The sequence below is a fragment of the Zootoca vivipara genome, chromosome 2 (assembly GCF_963506605.1).
Source record: "Zootoca vivipara chromosome 2, rZooViv1.1, whole genome shotgun sequence".
Classification (NCBI taxonomy): domain Eukaryota; kingdom Metazoa; phylum Chordata; class Lepidosauria; order Squamata; family Lacertidae; genus Zootoca; species Zootoca vivipara.
In genome coordinates, this window is record NC_083277.1 from 9,948,389 (window position 1) to 9,966,627 (window position 18,239).

General features: G+C 45.8%; 1 protein-coding gene across 1 annotated transcript; it reads left to right on the forward strand.

The window, feature by feature from the left end:
• Nucleotides 1-6,211: 6,211 nt before the first annotated feature.
• Nucleotides 6,212-17,844, forward strand: LOC118080245 (zinc finger protein 397-like). The gene is made up of 4 exons (XM_060270937.1): nucleotides 6,212-6,940; nucleotides 8,571-8,682; nucleotides 13,640-14,366; nucleotides 17,754-17,844. The coding sequence occupies exons 1-4, from the start codon at nucleotides 6,284-6,286 to the stop codon at nucleotides 17,842-17,844; spliced, it is 1,587 nt and encodes a 528-aa protein (XP_060126920.1). The 5' UTR covers nucleotides 6,212-6,283.
• Nucleotides 17,845-18,239: the final 395 nt, after the last annotated feature.

Sequence of the window (18,239 nt, forward strand, 5' to 3'; positions counted from 1 at the left end):
CTTCCACAGATCAAAACGGCACAGTTTAGATACAAAATGCTAAAAATACACAAAAGGCAGTTGTTAAAAAGCAGTTAAACTCTAATAGAATTAAAACAATATGAAAAACAAAAAAAAAAAAAAAGAAAGAAAGTTTCAGCTGGAGTAATCGGGGGACCCGTCCTGGAGAGAGAGCGTTCAAATGGCCAGAGAAACGTTTCTTGACAAGACAGATAGACTGATTGGACATCAAGATACCCATGGGAAACGGACCTTATGAATGCACCTGAGTGTTGGAAGAGTTTTGTTTGGACCAGGGTTCCTAAACTAGGGTCCCAGCTGGTTTTGGACTACAACTTCCATCATCCCTAGCTAGCAGGACCAGTGATTGTGGAAGGTGGGAACTGTAGTCCAAAAACTGCTACCAAAGTTTGGCAAAGCCTGGTTTGGACAGAGAAATTGAATCTACAAACCAAACTATATATAGACATCTTGAGCTTCTGCATTGGATGTGGGCATTTGGTTTGCACCCCTAAGTTCCTGACCCCTATTTTTTACCTCTAGTAGTGTATGAAATTCTACCCAAAGCAGTTACAGCTAATGTCACCTTGTTAGTGGCAAATGGACTGACATAGGCTGCAATCCAAAGCATGCTGACTGAAAGATAAAGCTCTGCTTCACCTTAACAGGACTAATGGCTCAGTTGGTTAAGAGCATGGTGCTGATAATGCCAAGGTTGCAGGTTCGAGGCCCGTATGGGACAACTGCCTATACCTGCATTGCTGGGGGTTTGGACTGGATGATCTTCAGGGTCATTTTCAACTCTAATATGATTCTAATAAATCTTCTAATGAAACCATACTTCTTTTCATCGTTTTCCCAAAAGGATTTTCCCATTTTCCTTGGGAGCCCAGCCCAGGGAAGACGCAGAAAACTCTGCAGTTCACAGTGAATGGAGGGATCACAAAATATTGTTCTTATACGTACCACAACTAATAGTGTGTGTTGAGGGAGAAACATCTACAAAAAACACAGAAAACATGAATTCAAGAGAAAGCAAGTCGGAGAAGCATCCAAAATAATGAGACAGGATTTGACTGCTCATTGAAATATCGTGTTAACTTTCAGAGTGTTACCGGAATTGGGGAGCAACTCCCCAATGAAGAAATGTTGCAGAATGTAAGACTTATTAGCTTGGAGAAAAGGTGAGTAAGAGGCGACATGATAGAAGTATTTTTCTCCCTCAATGCACTAGAACTTGCGGACACCCCACAAAACTGGGTGCTGGAAGTTTCATGGAAGTCAAAAGAAAGTCCATCTTCTGGGTGAAGGGACTGCAGGGTCTTCAGGAACTGCTGCCACTGGGCTTCCCATCGCTCTTGCCTCCCCTTGCCAGGTCCCCCTTTGCCGTCTTGAGGCACTCCATATCCTGGTCGCTCGATTCCAGGCAGGAGCACGCTGCTTGCTTTTTCTGCTGAGTCTGGTCTGAGTTCCAGTTCCAGACCTGTAGATTTTTGCTTCTCATTGTTCCAAAGCTCACTGGGCCAATCTAGAAGCTGGTTGATTGACAGGAAACTATCTTCTTGGTTGATCAACTAGTCCTCTAAAGGGTTGGATTGTGGTTGATGGGGTTCATTCGGGGATGATAGAGTTGTGAATTAAAGAAGAGTTGGGGGCCGATGGTCTACCAAGTTCAGCATCTTTAATTAATTAATTTCCTTGATTTAATAATTACCTTATTTTATTTACTGAATTTATATACTGCCATTCATCAAATGATCTCAGGATGGTTCACAAGATAAAAACATGAGATGAAATCACAAATAAATGCTTAAAGCAGAAACAATGAAACCACAACAAACAAACACAAATGCATTTAAAAGGCTGTAGAATATTAATCAGCCAAAAGCCTGGTTGAACAAAAACGTTTTTGCCTGGCGCCTAAAGGTGTATAATGAAGGCGCCAGTCGAACCTCCCTGGGGAGAGCGTTCCACAAAGGGGAGCCACCGCAGAAAAGGCCCTGTTCTCGTGTTGCCACCCTCTGGACCTCACATGGAAGAGGCATACATTTATATCCCACCTTCATTTCCAAGGAGCTCAAGCCAGCCAACATTGCTCTCCGTTTCTTCATTTAATCCCCACAACAGCCTTGCAAGGTAGGTTTGGTGGAGAGGCAGCGACTGGTATGGGGACACCCAGCGAAAACTTTGCGGCCAAGAGGGGATCTGAACTGTGATCTGAACTGTGTCCTTCCACATAAGGTAAGTAAGATATGAATAATCATATGTTTCGTATGCTGAAAGCCCCAGATTTGAATCATGGCATCTCCAGGTGTGGCTGGGGCTGCCGTCCAGTGCAGACAGTCTTGGGCTGCAGGGACCACTGGTCTGGCTTGGTTTAAGCTTCCTACGTCAGTAGGATATAAACAAACAACATCTTGCATGCAGGTACGATCCCTCGCATCTCCAGGTGTGGCTGGGACTGCCGTCCAGCGCAGAAAGTCTTGGGCTGCAGGTCTGGCTTGGTTTCAACTTCCTTATGTCAGTAGGATATAAAGGAACAACATCATCGGCGGCTCCTCCAGCTCCGAGTCCCGACGAGACTTCCCTCTTCCTGGGCTGCAGGGCTGCAAGAGAAGCCACACAGCGACAAAGCCGGAGCGTCCCCAGTTCCTACCGTCCGGCGCGGGGGTCTCTGCAACGGCCCGTTTTCTCGCTTAACGCTGCAGCCGCCGCCGCCTCCTCCTCCTCTTGCTCGGTGGTTTAACGGCGGAGTCGCGAGAGGCAAATCCGGTGGATTCACACGATCCACCCTTCCGAACACCGGGATGCGTGCAGTTCTCCCGCGATGCCCAGAGCACGCAAGCTCCGCCCCAAGGCCAGCCAGCTCCGCCCCGAAGCCCGGGGCGGAGGAAAACGAGGGCAAGCCTGGGATCGGCTATTTCAGCCTCCCCTTTCCCCACGTGCAGGGATCGGGGTCTCTCGGCCGACTTCTTCCCGGACGGAGCCTTTTTTGCAACCATCCGAAGGGAGCCGATCAGCCGAGAGAGTTGCACCAGCCTCCTCGCCGCTTCAAGGTATGGCTTGGGGTGCTCCGTCGAGCTCTATGGGAAAGGTTTAGTTGGAGGCGTCTCCAGGGGTCATCCAGTCTAACCCCCCGCAAGGCTTGAATCTCAACTAAAAAAAAGGCCATCTATATCCCGAGGGAGCCCGTTCCGCTGACGAAATCGAAAGTTTCTAGACGGCTCGAGCATCGAGGATGTAGAACAGTCCTGGGCTGGGCTTGTTGTTGTTGTTTAGTCGTTTAGTCGTGTCCGACTCTTCGTGACCCCATGGACCATAGCACGCCAGGCACTCCTGTCTTCCACTGCCTCCCACAGTTTGGTCAAACTCATGTTCGTAGCTTCAAGAACACTGTCCAACCATCTCGTCCTCTGTCGTCCCCTTCTCCTAGTGCCCTCCATCTTTCCCAACATCAGGGTCTTTTCCAAGGATTCTTCTCTTCTCATGAGGTGACCAAAGTATTGGAGCCTCAGCTTCACGATCTGTCCTTCCAGGGAGCACTCAGGGCTGATTTCCTTAAGAATGGATAGGTTTGATCTTCTTGCAGTCCATGGGACTCTCAAGAGTCTCCTCCAGCACCATAATTCAAAAGCATCAATTCTTCGGCGATCAGCCTTCTTTATGGTCCAGCTCTCACTTCCATACATCACCACTGGGAAAACCATAGCTTTAACTATACGGACCTTTGTAGGCAAGGTGATGTCTCTGCTTTTTAAGATGCTGTCTAGGTTTGTCATTGCTTTTCTCCCAAGAAGCAGGCGTCTTTTAATTTTGTGACTGCTTTCACCATCTGCAGTGATCCAGGAGCCCAAGAAAGTAAAATCTCTCACTGCCTTCATTTCTTCCCCTTCTATTTGCCAGGAGGTGATGGGACCAGTGGCCATGTTCTTGGTTTTTTTGATGTTGAGCTTCAGACCATATTTTGCGCTCTCCTCTTTCACCCTCATTAAAAGGTTCTTTAATTCCTCCTCACTTTCTGCCATCAAGGTTGTGTCATCTGCATATCTGAGGTTGTTGATATGCTTGTATAGGAGAGTAAACTTATTATGATGATCGAAACAAAATTAAAAAATTCCTTCCAGTAGCACCCTGGAGACCAGCTACAGGTGAAACTCGGAAAATCAGAATATCGTCGAAAAGTTCATTTATTTCAGTAATGCAACTTAAAAGATGTAACCAATATAGGAGATAGATGCATGACATGAAAAGCAAGATATATCAAGCCTTTATTTGTTGTAATTGTAATTATTTGTCGTTAGGCGGGTCAATTATAAATGGAATGTAATTAATGAAATGTAATAGCGATGTTTATTTTTGTAATTATTGTAACTATTTGTTTTATTACTGTGGAATTTCCAAAAGAAAGCATTTGTAAAAATAAAAAATAAAAAGTTGCATTACTGAAATAAATGCACTTTTGTTTGATATTCTAATTTTCCAAGTTTCACCTGTAAGTTTGTCATTGGTATGAGCTTTCGTGTGCATGCACACTTCTTCAGATACACTGAAACATTACACAATGGGGTGCAAGCCTGGGCAAAGCTTCTAGATGGCTTGAGGATGTAGAACAGTCCTGGGGGGCTGGGCTTGTATAGGAGAGTAAACTTATTATGATGATGATGACCATCATCATCCTGGGATATTGTAGGGAAGTCACTTTGCGTTAGTCCCCCACTCGCCTCCCGCCTTCTTGCAATGTAAGCAGCACCCCAATGACCTCTCTGGGGTGCAAGCCTGGGCAGTGTGTCTGGAGGCCCTGGTCTGGCCAGACAATAAGACCCCTCCCCTCGGCCAGGTGCCACCCAACCATCTTAGGGCTCCTGTAGGGCTTACCCCTCAGCCTTTTCTTCTCCCCAAGATGTCCCAGTCCCACAATGCAGCGGAGCTTTAGGACCCAAGTTTTCCTTCTTCTTAGTCTAGAAGGGCTACCTTCCCAGGTAAAGGAGCCCCACCTGCCCCTCAATTCCCTCTAGACTCTAGAGCATGTGCAGAAACTGCCTTCCAGACCGTAGGACCTACTTTTGGTCTCGAAATCCACCGGAGCCTGTCTTCGCATGCAGCTGAAGTCCCTAAATCACCAAGGGTTTGAGACACATCAGATACCCTTACCTGGTTTAGCCAGCCGGTGGAAGCCATTTCCTGGGATTGTGGCCGCTGTTGCATGGTGACAGCTTCTAGGAGCCACAGGTGAGAACTTGGGTGCAAGGTGGGGGCCCAGACAGAGCATAATGTGTCCCCCACCAGATACAGCACCTCCCCTAACAGCCCATATACAATATTTAGGGAATAATGCTGGATATGGGTTGCCCCAAGCAGCCTCTGTGCTATTTTCCCCCTCCACATTCATTAATATAACACTAATACTAATACTAATATAATTTTCCTTCAGGACAGCTCAGCTGGTAGACATGAGACTCTGAATATCAGGGTGGTGGCTTTGAGCCCCATGTTGGGCAGAAGTTTCCTTCTTTGCAGGGGGTTGGACTAGATGACCCTTGGTGTTCCTGTCAACCCTACAATTCTATGATTCCATGACCTGCCTCCTTCACCCTAAGGCCCCAGGGTGGGTTGAAGTACCAAAAAAGAAAACCCATGGAGCCAAAATATTAAAAGCAGTGTGTGAAACAACTTAAAATTACAAGACTAAGTTGGGCCTTGAAAATATACATCTCAAATGTCCAAAGCCAGGGTTAAGGGGTGTGTCTTCCGCATTCACCTAAAGCTGTATCACCTGGGGGTGGGAGGAAGGGAGGTCCACAACTTTGGGACTGGCTGCATGTGGCGACTCCTCCCTTTTTTCTGTTTCTTCTCCATCGCAATATATGCCGCTTTCAAAATAAATTCATCCTTCCCTGCTTCTACAACAGCAGGCTGATCTCTCCTTTTTGTTTCTTCCCTCATGGTATTTTACACTTCCATTGTATCTCTCTCATTCAGGTAGAAACTTCTCTTGGGCTGCTGTGGTTCTCTAGGAAATTACAGCTCTGTTGTTGTCTGTCAAACTTCATGAAGCCTGACTTGTTGAGTGCCAGCAAGATTTCAAACGTTTGAGTGACAGCAAATTTGAGTTTTTTTTATTTTTGGTCAGAAATCAACTTCCTGGAAAGGTCACCACTAGCTCTCTAATGTCTAGATCTGAGTAGACAGAAGAGAGAAAGGCATGGAGGAGCCAAAATCTGCAGGCCCAGAACTAGTAATCAAACCAGACAAAGCAAATGGCAGCCACAAGGTTGAATATGCCATGGAGCGACCAGGATGTGGAGCGTCTCAAGATGAAAAAGGGGGACCTGGCAAGGGGAGGCAAGAGCAATGGGAAGCCCAGTGGCAGCAGTTCCTGAAGACCCTGGAGTCCCTTCACCCAGAAGGCAGAAGCCCCCCAGAGACGCCTGATTCTGCCCCCTGGGAAGACGCCAAGGCCTTCCTGGCCTCCTTTGAGCAAGTGGCCAAAGCCTGCCACTGGCCCGGAGGAGAGTGGGCAGCCCGGCTACTGCCTGCGCTGAGCGGGGAAGCAGACGAGGCCTTCCGGAGCCTGGAAGCCAGAGACAGAGAGGATTATGGGAAGGTGAAGGCGGCCATCTTGCGAGGGGCCGCCCTGAGGATGGAGGCTGAGCGGCAACACTTCCGACAGTTCTGCTGCCAGCAGGTGGAGGACCCCCGGAGGATCCACCTGCAGCTGCAGGATCTCTGCCACCGATGGCTGAAGCCGGAGAGACGCAGCAAGGAGCAGATCCTGGAGCTGCTAGTCCTGGAGCAGTTCCTGGCCAGCCTCCCGCCAGAGCTGCAGAGCTGGATCCGAGCAGGAGGACCAGAGTCATGTTCGCAGGCGGTGGCCCTGGCAGAGGAGTTCCTGATAGCCAGCCAGCAAGACTTGGCTGAGGCTGAAGAGTGGCAGGTGAGGGTTTTAATGTGAAAGAGTTTGTTGGGATGGGACCACCTGCCTTTGTAAAGGGGAAGCTTGTGAAAAAACTTTATTTCGTCTGATGCATGCCTTTCCAAAGAGGAGCATTTCCCCACTATTATTATTTGATTAAAGGCATATAATACATATTCTCCTATAACATAAAGTTGTTGTGAGATATATATATTTGCCCCTTGAATTGTAACTACAGTGGTGCCTCGCTAGACGAATTTAATTTGTTCCACGGGTCTTTTCTTATAACGAAAAATTCGTCTAGCGAATTCCATCGGAATGCATTGAATTTTTTTTTGCCCATAGGAACGCATTAATTGAATTTCAATGCATTCCTATGGGAAACCGCGATTCGCTAGACAAATTTTTCATAAAACGAATTCGTCTAGCGAGGCAACCTCCACTCGAAAAATCATTTTGTTAAGCAGAAATTTCGTTAAGCAGGGCATTCGTTAAGCGAGGCACCACTGTACAAGTGAATAGGAATGAGGGGAGCAGAATGTGTCTTTTGCTTACAGCAGTTCCTCTCCCAGCAATTTCTCTCTATCCTAATGGGGATCTTTCTCCATGTTTCAGGGGCATCTTAAGGAAGAGCCCATAGATTCTCTGGGTGCCATACAGGTCCAGATCTACGAAGAAGCCAAGCAAAATGGCGACGGGGAGATCGTTGTTCCTGGTGAGGATTCCCAGGGCACCTATTCAGTACTGTGTACTCTTCTGTGGGGAAAACCTAAGCCAATCAGGTGAAAAGGAAAGGCCAGGGCTTCATTTCCTGTATCAGCCTGTGGGCCACTGCAGCCCAACATTGCAGGTGACCAGATTTAGACATTTCTACAGTCTGGCCTCCGCAAGGAATACTCCCCCCTTATTTCCTTGCATGCTGTGCAGGTATGTTCACAGGGCAACTGCACTGCTGAATGTCAGGCAGAAGATTTCTGCGGGGGCATCATCCTTCCTCCTCATGGAATCACAACCTCCCTCTGCCATAATTTCCCTCTTGGCCTCAAGGAAAGAAGGGATAGGAAGGTCCATAGCTCAGTGGCAAAGAGAGAAAGCCCCAGATTCAATCCCCAGGTGAGGTCAGGAGAGACTCCTGATTGAAATTCTGGAGAGCCACTGCCAGTCAGTGTGGGCTGTATGGACCCATGGTCTGGCTCAGAAGAAGGCACCTCCCTGTGCTCCTACTCCAGTCCTCCTTTGTATCTGGCTTGACTATAATTGCAGGCATGGACCAGCGCCGCCTGTCTGAAATCTCCCTTCCATCTTTTTCAGGCAGTGCAATCCAGGGCTCAAGTCACTCCCATTCATTGTTTTCTCCTGGAGGACACGGAATGGACCCGGCTGGCGAGAGGGAGGTATGTGGCCTTTTGGTGGGTTTCATATCTGCAAGGTGGTGGGGAGGCAAGAGATCACAGTGTGTGTCCTAAAGGCTGTCCGCAGAGCCAGAGCTTTTTATTTGGGTGGCTGCACTGAACGCTCCATACAGCCCCCTAAGAGTGTTTTGTGCCTACCTCATGTCGTTAAAAAAAGAAAAAGCAAGCTTTACTTTAATATTAATAATATTCTGCCTCGCCAAGATCTGACTTGGTGGAGATGGCTGTCTTTCCCCTGTTTGCAGGGACCGATGGCTCTCAAGGAAACAGGTGTCCCCTTGCAGATCGTCAAGCTGAGCGTGACACAGCCAGGCCCACAGACCCTGGTCTGGGAAGTTCTGGAGGAGGAGGAGGAGGAGGAGGAGGAGGAGGAGGAAGAAGAAGAAGAAGAGGAGAAGGAGGATGGGAACGGAGATTCTCTGGGTAAGGAGCTCTCCCCTTCAGGTCCAGGAAATCCAGTAAACCTCACCTGATCCGTTTTTGCCTTTTGTAGAGCCTTGTCATGATGTGGAAAACTGAGAAACAGGGAGAGGGTGAAATGGGCAGATTTCCCATCCCTCCTCAGTCCTGATTATTCAAGTACCATATTTTTCGCTCCATAGGACGCACCTGACCATTGGACGCACCTAGTTTTTAGAGGACGAAAACAAGAAAAAAATATTTTTCTTTATTGAATTGTCCTAGGCATAGCAGCCAACTCCTAGAGGCCTAGGTGCCTCCCCCCCCCCCCGGTTAAATATTCGTGGAAGCTTCTTTTGCAAAGGGGGAAAGCTCCATTTTCTAAAGAATCAGTTCAAAGTTGTGCAGCTTTTTTTGCAAATGGGAAAAACCCCATTTGGGGGGGGGGGTCAACTCAGAGTTGTGCATCTTTTTTGCAAAGGGGGAAAGCTCCATTTTTTAGGATCAGCTCAAAGTTGCTGAGTTTCTTTGCAAAAGGGGGAAAATCCTGTTCAACTCACAGTTCTGCAGCTTCTCTAAGAAATGAAAGAGACCCATTTCTACAGTTTCCAGACAGATAATCTAATCAGCCAGTCCCATGTCTCCCTCTGCAGACAAGTGAGGCCTAGGCAAGAGAGCTGCTGAGCCGGTTGTTTGTCTTTCACTCTTGTTAGTCTTTAGCTCTTCCTTAAAAAAAAAAAAAAAGCACGATCTGCCTTTAGCCCCTGGGCAATTCGGTTCCAGGGACCAGGCGTTCGCTTCATAAGATGCACAGACATTTTAGGAGGAAAAAAGTGTGTCTTATGGAACGATATACAGTAAAATTAAAGCTTTTGCTGATTATGAAATTATAACTATGGAAGATCCACTAAATAGCATTCCATAAGTGCTCAAGAAAATTGGCAGGTTTTAAAATTAATTATACAAAAACAAATTTGTTGGTTAAGAATATGGAAATAGAAGAAAATAATAATTTGTAAAAGTTAACAGGCATCAAAATAAAAAAGAAAATGAAATATTTAGGAATTCAAATGACAACAAAATGTATTGATTTAATTCAAGCAAATTATGAAAAAATTTGGAAGGAAATTAAAAAGAAAATGGAGAATTGGTCCAAATTAAAAATTTCATTATTAGGCCGAATATCAATTATTAAAATGTCTGTACTTCCAAAAATGAATTATTATTTTCAAAACTTGCCGATATTGGGCGGGGCAAAATGTTTCAAAGATTTGAAGAGAGGTGGCGCTGTGGTTAAACCACTGAGCCTAGGGCTTGCTGATCAGAAGGTCGGCAGTTCGAATCCCTGTGACGGGGTGAGCTCCTGTTGCTTGGTCCCAGCTCCTGCCAACCTAGCAGTTCGAAAGCACGTCAAAATGCAAGTAGATAAATAGGAACCGCTACAGCGGGAAGGTAAACGGCGTTTCCGTGTGCTGCTCTGGTTTGCCAGAAGTGGCTTTGTCATGCTGACCACATGACCTGGAAGCTGTATGCTGGCTCTCTCGGCCAATAATGTGAGATGAGCGCGCAACCCCAGAGTTGGTCACGACTGGACCTAATGTTCAGGGGTCCCTTTACCTTTACCTTTACCTTTATTTCTAAATTTATCTGGAGTGGCAGGAAGCCAAGAATCAAATATAAAATATTAATTGATCATAAAAGAAGAGGAGGATTTGGTTTACCGGATTTAGAGCTGTACCATGACGCAGCGGGGTTGAATTGGATCAAGGAATGGATGGAATTAAAAAATGATGAGATATTGGATCTAGAAGGGGGGGGGGGTCTGGGATTTGGCTGACATTGGTATCTAATGGGGGGGAAATCTAAAAAACCAGAATATTTTCATGAATAACACCATAAGGAAATCCCTATATAAAATATGGAAGAAGTACCGAGGCATACAAGAACCCAAAACACCGGGATGGGTGTCACTGTTATAAGCAAAAATCTGCCCTTATTCCCTTTGAATTATGGTGCTGGAGGAGACTCTTGAGAGTCCCATGGACTGCAAGAAGATCAAACCTATCCATTCTTAAAGAAATCAGCCCTGAGTGCTCACTGGAAGGACAGATCGTGAAGCTGAGGCTCCAATACTTTGGCCACCTCATGAGAAGAGAAGAATCCTTGGAAAAGCCCCTGCCTGATGTTGGGAAAGATTGAGGGCACTAGGAGAAGGGGACGACAGAGGACGAGATGGTTGGACAGTGTTCTCGAAGCTACGAACATGAGTTTGACCATACTGCGGGAGGCAGTGCAGGACAGGAGTGCCTGGCATGCTATGGTCCATGGGGTCACGAAGAGTCGGACACGACTAAACGACTAAACAACAACATTCCCTTATGGGGTACACAAGAGCCCTCATTGAGTTCTCCATCGGTCAGAGAAAATAACAGAGGCCAACCAGAGAATTTTGAGAAGCAAAGCCTTTTATTTTTGCTGTTGCAACAGGGTCCTTCCCCTCACACAGGAGAACAAGGAAGGAACCCAGAACAAAAGACAACCTCCACTTTTATCAGTTTTCCCATCACCAAGAAACACCCCCAAAATACATCATTCCTACATCACAGCTATGTAATCAATACCTCACAAAAAAGGAGGGTTCAAGGCAGAAATCTGAGCACCTTTGACACCTCTCCTAGTCCTCCTCTCACCCCTCCCAGCTGTGAATTCCTAAACACAAAGAGAAATTAACATTTTCGTAAGAGTTGATCACTGTCTTTTGTTCGGAGGAGTCTTCCATTGTGAATGAGATGGCTAGCAGTCTGGCACCGTGGATGGGGAAATTAGCAGAGCCTCCAGTTTACAGGATTATGGCTCCCAAGTTGATAGTCATGTGGAAATGTGTGTGTGTGATTCAATGGGGTGGGGGAAATTCCTACAACAAGATGGATATCACTTTAATTCTTGAGACAATGGAAAAGTTCCTTCACCCCCCCCCTTTCCTTGCAGAGAAACATTTGGTCAGTTTGGGAGAGTCAAAATGGTTTTCAGGCCTATCTTCCTGTACTGTTTGCTTGGTACATTTATGAACATTTATTATATATGTGTGACCTCAAAATTCTTACAACATCACCCTTGGAAATTGTGGCTGTGAGAAGGCGGAATATGGGAACAAATTGGCCATCCTATAAAAATTTAGTAGAAGAGGTAGGTGGGAAATTAAAATTAAAAGAATATAATGCAATTAAATCTTACCTGAATAGCTGGCTGCAATTCTTTCAAATAAATCAAAGATTCCAAAAAGATTTTTAAAATGGCTTTAATAAAGAAATTTCTGAATTAGAGAAAATATTAAGGGGTAAGGATAAATATATAAAAATCTTTACGATTTATTATTGGAATGGGAAAATAAAGGTGAGTTAATAAAAGCAACAATGATAAGGTGGGGACAAGATCTAGGGAAAACAATCATGTTAGAAAAATGGGAAATTTTGTGGAAGAGAGATATGAGTTTTACAGCCAACTATGATTTAAAAGAAAACCTACTGAAGATGCAATATAGGTGGCATTTAACTCCGGAAAAGTTAGCTAAAATGTACAAGAGAAGCAATAATGTATGCTGGAGATGTCACAATGAAACCGGTACATATATATATGGTGGAATTGTAAAGAAATTAAGAATTACTGGGAAATGATCTATAAGGAAATGAAAAAGATACTCAAATATTCTTTTAAGGAAAAACAGAGTTATTTTTATTGGAAATGCTGGATGAGGAGATCTTAGCGAAGGATAGATATATTCTAATTTATGCGACAACAGCAGTTAGTCTACTTATAGCAAAGAACTGGAAGTGTGATAGAATACCCAGCAAAGAGGATTGGCAAATAAAAATGATATTATATTATAATCTGGCAACAAAAATAGCAGAAATTAAAGGAATAAATGAACAAAAAAGGATAAAGATTGGAATAAATTCAAAGATTATATAGCAAGTTTTGTGGAGAATTCTGACCTCTCAGTAGACTTATGAAGACTTATGAAGGCTCAAACAAATGAATATCAAAATGGAAGGACATAGGTATATATATATGAGTATGGGACGCGGGTGGCGCTGTGGGTTAAACCACAGATCCTAGGGCTTGCTGATCAGAAGGTCGGTGGTTCGAATCCCCACGACTTAACCCGTTTGCCACTCCTGAATCTTCCAACCTTCAGCTTCTTTGGATGACTACGTGTTCTCATATTATGAGAGAGGGTGACGCTGTGGGTTAAACCACAGACCCTAGGGTTTGCTGATCAGAAGGTCGGCGGTTCGTATCCCCGCGATGGGGCGAGCTCCCGTTGCTTGGTCCCAGCTCCTGCCAACCTAGCAGTTCGAAAGCACGTCAAAATGCAAGTAGATAAATAGGAACCGCTACAGCGGGAAGGTAAACGGTGTTTCGGTGTGCTGCTCTGGTTTGCCAGAAGTGGCTTTGTCATGTTGACCACATGACCTGGAAGCTGTATGCTGGCTCTCTCGGCCAATAATGTGAGATGAGCGCGCAACCCCAGAGTCTGTCATGACTGGACCTAATGTTCAGGGGTCTCTTTACCTTTACCTATATATATGAGTAAAGAACAAAAAATGCACAATATAAGATTGGCTGGAAAGCACAACATGGTGGGTAGTGGGATGGGTGGTGGGGGTGTCTAAAGAGTTGAAAATTGATTTTTACTATGTATTGATTATTCATTGTATTTTTGGTTTGTCTTTTGAAATTTTTGTAAATTTTTGTAAATTCTTGTATGAAAAAGAAATTAAAAAGAAAAAGAAAGGTAGGTTTGAAAAGCCAGCATAAAGGAAGGCTGACATTGCGCACACAGAGAGAAATATTTTCAGGCATCCTGAAAAGAGGTCTCTAGAGCATGGGCAAATTCTCTCTCTTATCTCTGCAGGTGATGGGAAAGGAAGTGAAGTCAAGGCGAAGAATTCTCAGTGTGGAGGAAATGAGCCAGAGGACACGCCCTGGACTCCCCCGGAGATAAGCCTTGGGAATGAGCTGGAGCCCAGCGAGATTAAGGAGGAAGGATGCCAATTCAAAGATGGGAAGAACCCCGTGGAGAGAGGGAATGAATGCAATGAGCTCACAGAAGGTCCTGCAGTTGTCATTAGCCAGACCTCCACAGTTGGCAAAAGGGGGGGAACGGCTTTGTTCTCCAGGTATGGCAGGAGGTATCGCTACCAATCAGAACATGCTATGATGCAAACAGTGGAGGACGAGAATGAGGATCCCATGTCACAGGAAGAGGTCCGGCAACAGCAGAGAATCAGAAGAGGAGAGAGAAAAGCTGAATTCTCTTGGAACAGGAAAAGAAGTAACTTGCCTAGACATCTAGGCCACCCAATGCAAGCGAAGCCTAATAATTCTCCTGAGTGTAGTCAGAGCAATACTTCTACAAAGTCAATCAAGGGAAGCAGAGGCAGGCCCTACAAATGTTCTCATTGCGGAAAATGCTTCAAGCAGAATTCTCATTTGAAGGAACATCAACTGATTCATACTGGAGAGAAACCACATGAATGTTCTCAGTGTGGAAAACGCTTCAGGAAGACTTGGAATTTGAAGTCACACCAGCTGCTTCATACTGGAGAGAAACCACATGAATGTTCTGAGTGTGGAAAAAGGTACTATCGAGAAAGAGATTTGTGGAGACATCAGAATGCCCACACTAGAGAGGAATCATACAAATGTTTTCAATGTGGGGACTGCTTTAGTCAGAGTGGGGCCCTGCTAGAGCACCAGAGAACTCACAATGGAGGTTCCTCAGGGTTCAAAAAATTGTACATTAGTACAGTGTTACCGGATGAGTCCTGGAATGCTTGAGGTATGATGCCTTTTTAAGACAACGTCACCCAGAATTCAAAAAGCAACATTTAAAGTTATTTCAATCTATTTGTTGTTCACGATCCAATCTCCTGTTAAGCCTCAACTGATTCATTGTTGACCTGGATTCCCGCTTCCATCTGTTAGCACAAATGGGTCAACGGAAAACAACAGGATTCTGCATGAAAATAGATAAAATATGAGGCATGGCATTGTTAGAAAGAGCTGGCTTACAAGGGTTGTATTCTTAGGATGGGGACGTAGATTCTCTGGGTAAGGAGCTCTCCTCCTCAGGTCCATGAAATCCCAGAGGTGATGCAGCTTTCAGTGAACGTGTAAGACACACAACTTAACCCTGGCTTTGGATGCTTGAGATGTATATTTTCAAGGCCCACCTTAATTTTAGGTAGGTAGCCGTGTTGGTCTGACGCAGTCAAAACCAAATAAATCCTTCCAGGAGCACCTTAGAGACCAACTAAGTTTGTCATAGGTATGAGCTTTCGTGTGCATGCACATTCTTCAGATAGGAAGGATTTTTTTATTTTGTTTTGACTGCGTCACACCTTAATTTGGTAACTTTAAGTTGTTTCACACTGCTTTTAATATTGTGGCTCAAAGGGTTTTCTTTTTTGGTACTTCAACCCGCCCTGGGGCCTTTGGGTGAAGGAGGCAGGTCATGGAATCATAGAATTGTAGGGTTGGAAGGAACCAGAGGGGTCATCTAGTCCAACCCCCTGCTATCCTGGAGGAAGAGTCTATTAGTAGTATTAGTATTAGTATTAGTATTAATATTGTACTTTGTCAATTTTGGTACCTTTTTCATGTCTGTTTTTTAATACAATCTCAATAAAAAAAATAATTTGCAAAAAGAGAGTGAGAGATAACTCATATCAGAGAGAAGAGGCATGAGAAACCATATGAACATTCTTGGTTCGCAAATTTTTTTTGCAACGAAGTAAATTTGAATAGACATCCAAGAACTCACAGTGGAGTTCGAGAACACTGTCGAACCATCTCGTCCTCTGTCGTCCCCTTATCCCTGTGCCCTCCATCTTTCCCAACATCAGGGTATTTTCCAGGGAGTCTTCTCTTCTCATGAGGTGGCCAAAGTATTGGAGCCTCAGCTTCACGATCTCTCCTTCCAGTGAGCACTAAGTGAGCACTCATTTTTACCTCTAGTAGTGTATTAAATTCTACCCAAAGCAGTTACATGCTGACTGAAAGATAAAGCTCTGCTTCGCCTTAACAGGACTAACGGCTCAGTTGGTTAAGCGCATGGTGCTGATAATGCCAAGGTTGCAGGTTCAAGCCCCGTATGGGACAACTGCCTATTCCTGTATTGCTGGGGGTTGGACTGGATGATCCTCAGGGTCCTTTCCAACTCTAATATGATTCTAATAAATCTTCTGATGAAACCATTCTTCCTTTCATCCTTTTCCCAAAAGGATTTTCCCATTTTCCTTGGGAGCCCAGCCCAGGGAAGATGCAGAAAACTCTGCAGTTCACAGTGAATGGAGGGATCACAAAATATTGTTCTTATACGTACCACAACTAATAGTGTGTGTTGAGGGAGAAACATCTACAAAAAACACAGAAAACATGAATTCAAGAGAAAGCAAGTCGGAGAAGCATCCAAAATAATAAGACAGGATTTGACTGCTCATTGGAATATCGTGTTAACTTTCAGAGTGTTACCGGAATTGGGGAGCAACTCCCCAATGAAGAAAGGTTGCAGAATTTAAGACTTATTAGCTCGGAGAGAACCTGAGTAAGAGGCGACATGATAGAAGTATTTTTCTCCCTCAACGAACTAGAACTTGCGGACACCCCACAAAACTGGGTGCTGGAAGTTTCATGGAAGACAAAAGAAAGTCCATCTTCTGGGTGAAGGGACTGCAGGGTCTTCAGGAACTGCTGCCACTGGGCTTCCCATCGCTCTTGCCTCCCCTTGCCAGGTCCCCCTTTGCTGTCTTGAGACGCTTCATATCCTGGTCGCTCCATCCTTATTCCAGGCAGGAGCACCCTGCTTGCTTTTCTTGCTGGGTCTGGTCTGAGTTCCAGTTCCAGACCTGTAGATTTTTGCTTCATCACTTCCAAAGCTCACTGGGCCAATCTAGAAGCCGGTTGACTGACAAGAAACTATCTTCTTGGTTGATCTACTAGTCCCCTAAAGGGTTGGATTGTGGTTGATGGAGTTCATTCAGGGATGATAGAGTTGTGAATTAAAGAAGAGTTGGGGGCCGATGGTCTACCAAGTTCAGCATCTTTAATTAATTAATTTCCTTGATTTTATTTTTACCTTTATTTTATTTATTGAATTTATATACTGCCATTCATCAAATGATCTCATGATGGTTCACAAGATAAAAACATGAGATGAAATCACAAATAAATGCTTAAAGCAGAAACAATGAAATCACAACAAACAAACACAAATGCATTTAAAAGGCTGTAGAATATTAATCAGGCAAAAGCCTGGTTGAACAAAAACGTTTTTGCCTGGCGCCTAAAAGTGTATAATGAAGGCGCCAGTCCAACCACCCTGGGGAGAGCATTCCACAAAGGGGAGCCACCGCAGAAAAGGCCCTGTTTTCGTGTTGCCACCCTCTGGACCTCACATGGAAGAGGCATACATTTATATCCCACCTTCATTTCCAAGGAGCTCAAGCCAGCCAACATCGCTCTCCACTTCCTCATTTAATCCCCACAACAGCCTTGCGAGGTAGGTTTGGCGGAGAGGCAGCAACTGGCATGGGGACACCCAGCGAAAACTTTGCGGCCAAGGGGGGATTTGAACTGTGTCTCCTCCCATATAAGGTAAGTAGAATATGAATAAACAATATTTCGTTTGCTGAAAGCCCCAGGTTTGAATCCCAGCATCTCCAGGTGTGGCTGGGGCTGCCGTCCAGTGCAGACAGTCTTGGGCTGCAGGGACCACTGGTCTGGCTTGATATAAGCTTCCTATGTCAGTAGGATATAAAGGAACAACATCTTGCATGGAGGTGTGATCCCTCGCATCTCCAGGTGAGGCTGGGACTGTCCCCCCTCCCGCACCACCTGAAACCCTGGCGAGGCGCTGGCAGCCAGTGCAGCCAGTATTGGGCGGCAGGCGCTAATGCTCCGAATCTGGGTTCGGCGGCTCCTCCAGCTCCGAATCCCGACGAGACTTCCCTTTCCCTGGGCTGCAGGGAAAGCCCACACAGCGACAAAGCCGGAGCGATCCCAGTTCCTACGGCCCGGCGCGGCGGTCTCTACAACGGCTTCGTTTTCTCGTTTTAAGGCTGCAGCCGCCGCCGCCTCTTGCTCAGTGGTTTAACGGCGGAGTCGCGAGAGACAAACCCGGAGGATTCACACGATCGCCCCCTTCCGAACACCGGGATGCGTGTAGCTCTCCCGCGATGCCCCAAAGCAAGCCAGCTCCGCCCCAAAGCAAGCCAGCTCCGCCCCGAAACCCGCGAGGAAAAGGAAAACGAGGGCAAGCCTGGGATCGCGACTCCAGCCTCCCCCTCCCCTTTCCCCACGTGCTGGGATCGGGGACTCTCGGCCGACTTCTTCCCGGACGGAGCCGTTTTTTGCAGCCATCCGAAGGGAGCCGAGCAGCCGAGAGAGTTGCACCAGACTCCTCGCCGCTTCAAGGTATGACCTGGGTGCTCCGTCGAGCTCTATGGGAAAGG

Coding starts and splice junctions, on each gene's coding strand:
- LOC118080245 (XM_060270937.1), top strand. CDS start 6,284: ATGGAGCGACCAGGATGTGGAGCGTCTCAAGATGAAAAAGGGGGACCT. Junction 6,941..8,570: donor CTGAAGAGTGGCAGGTGAGG/GTTTTAATGTGA, acceptor CCCTGTTTGCAG/GGACCGATGGCTCTCAAGGA. Junction 14,367..17,753: donor TGTTCTGAGTGTGGAAAAAG/GTACTATCGAGA, acceptor CCTGGGCTGCAG/GGAAAGCCCACACAGCGACA.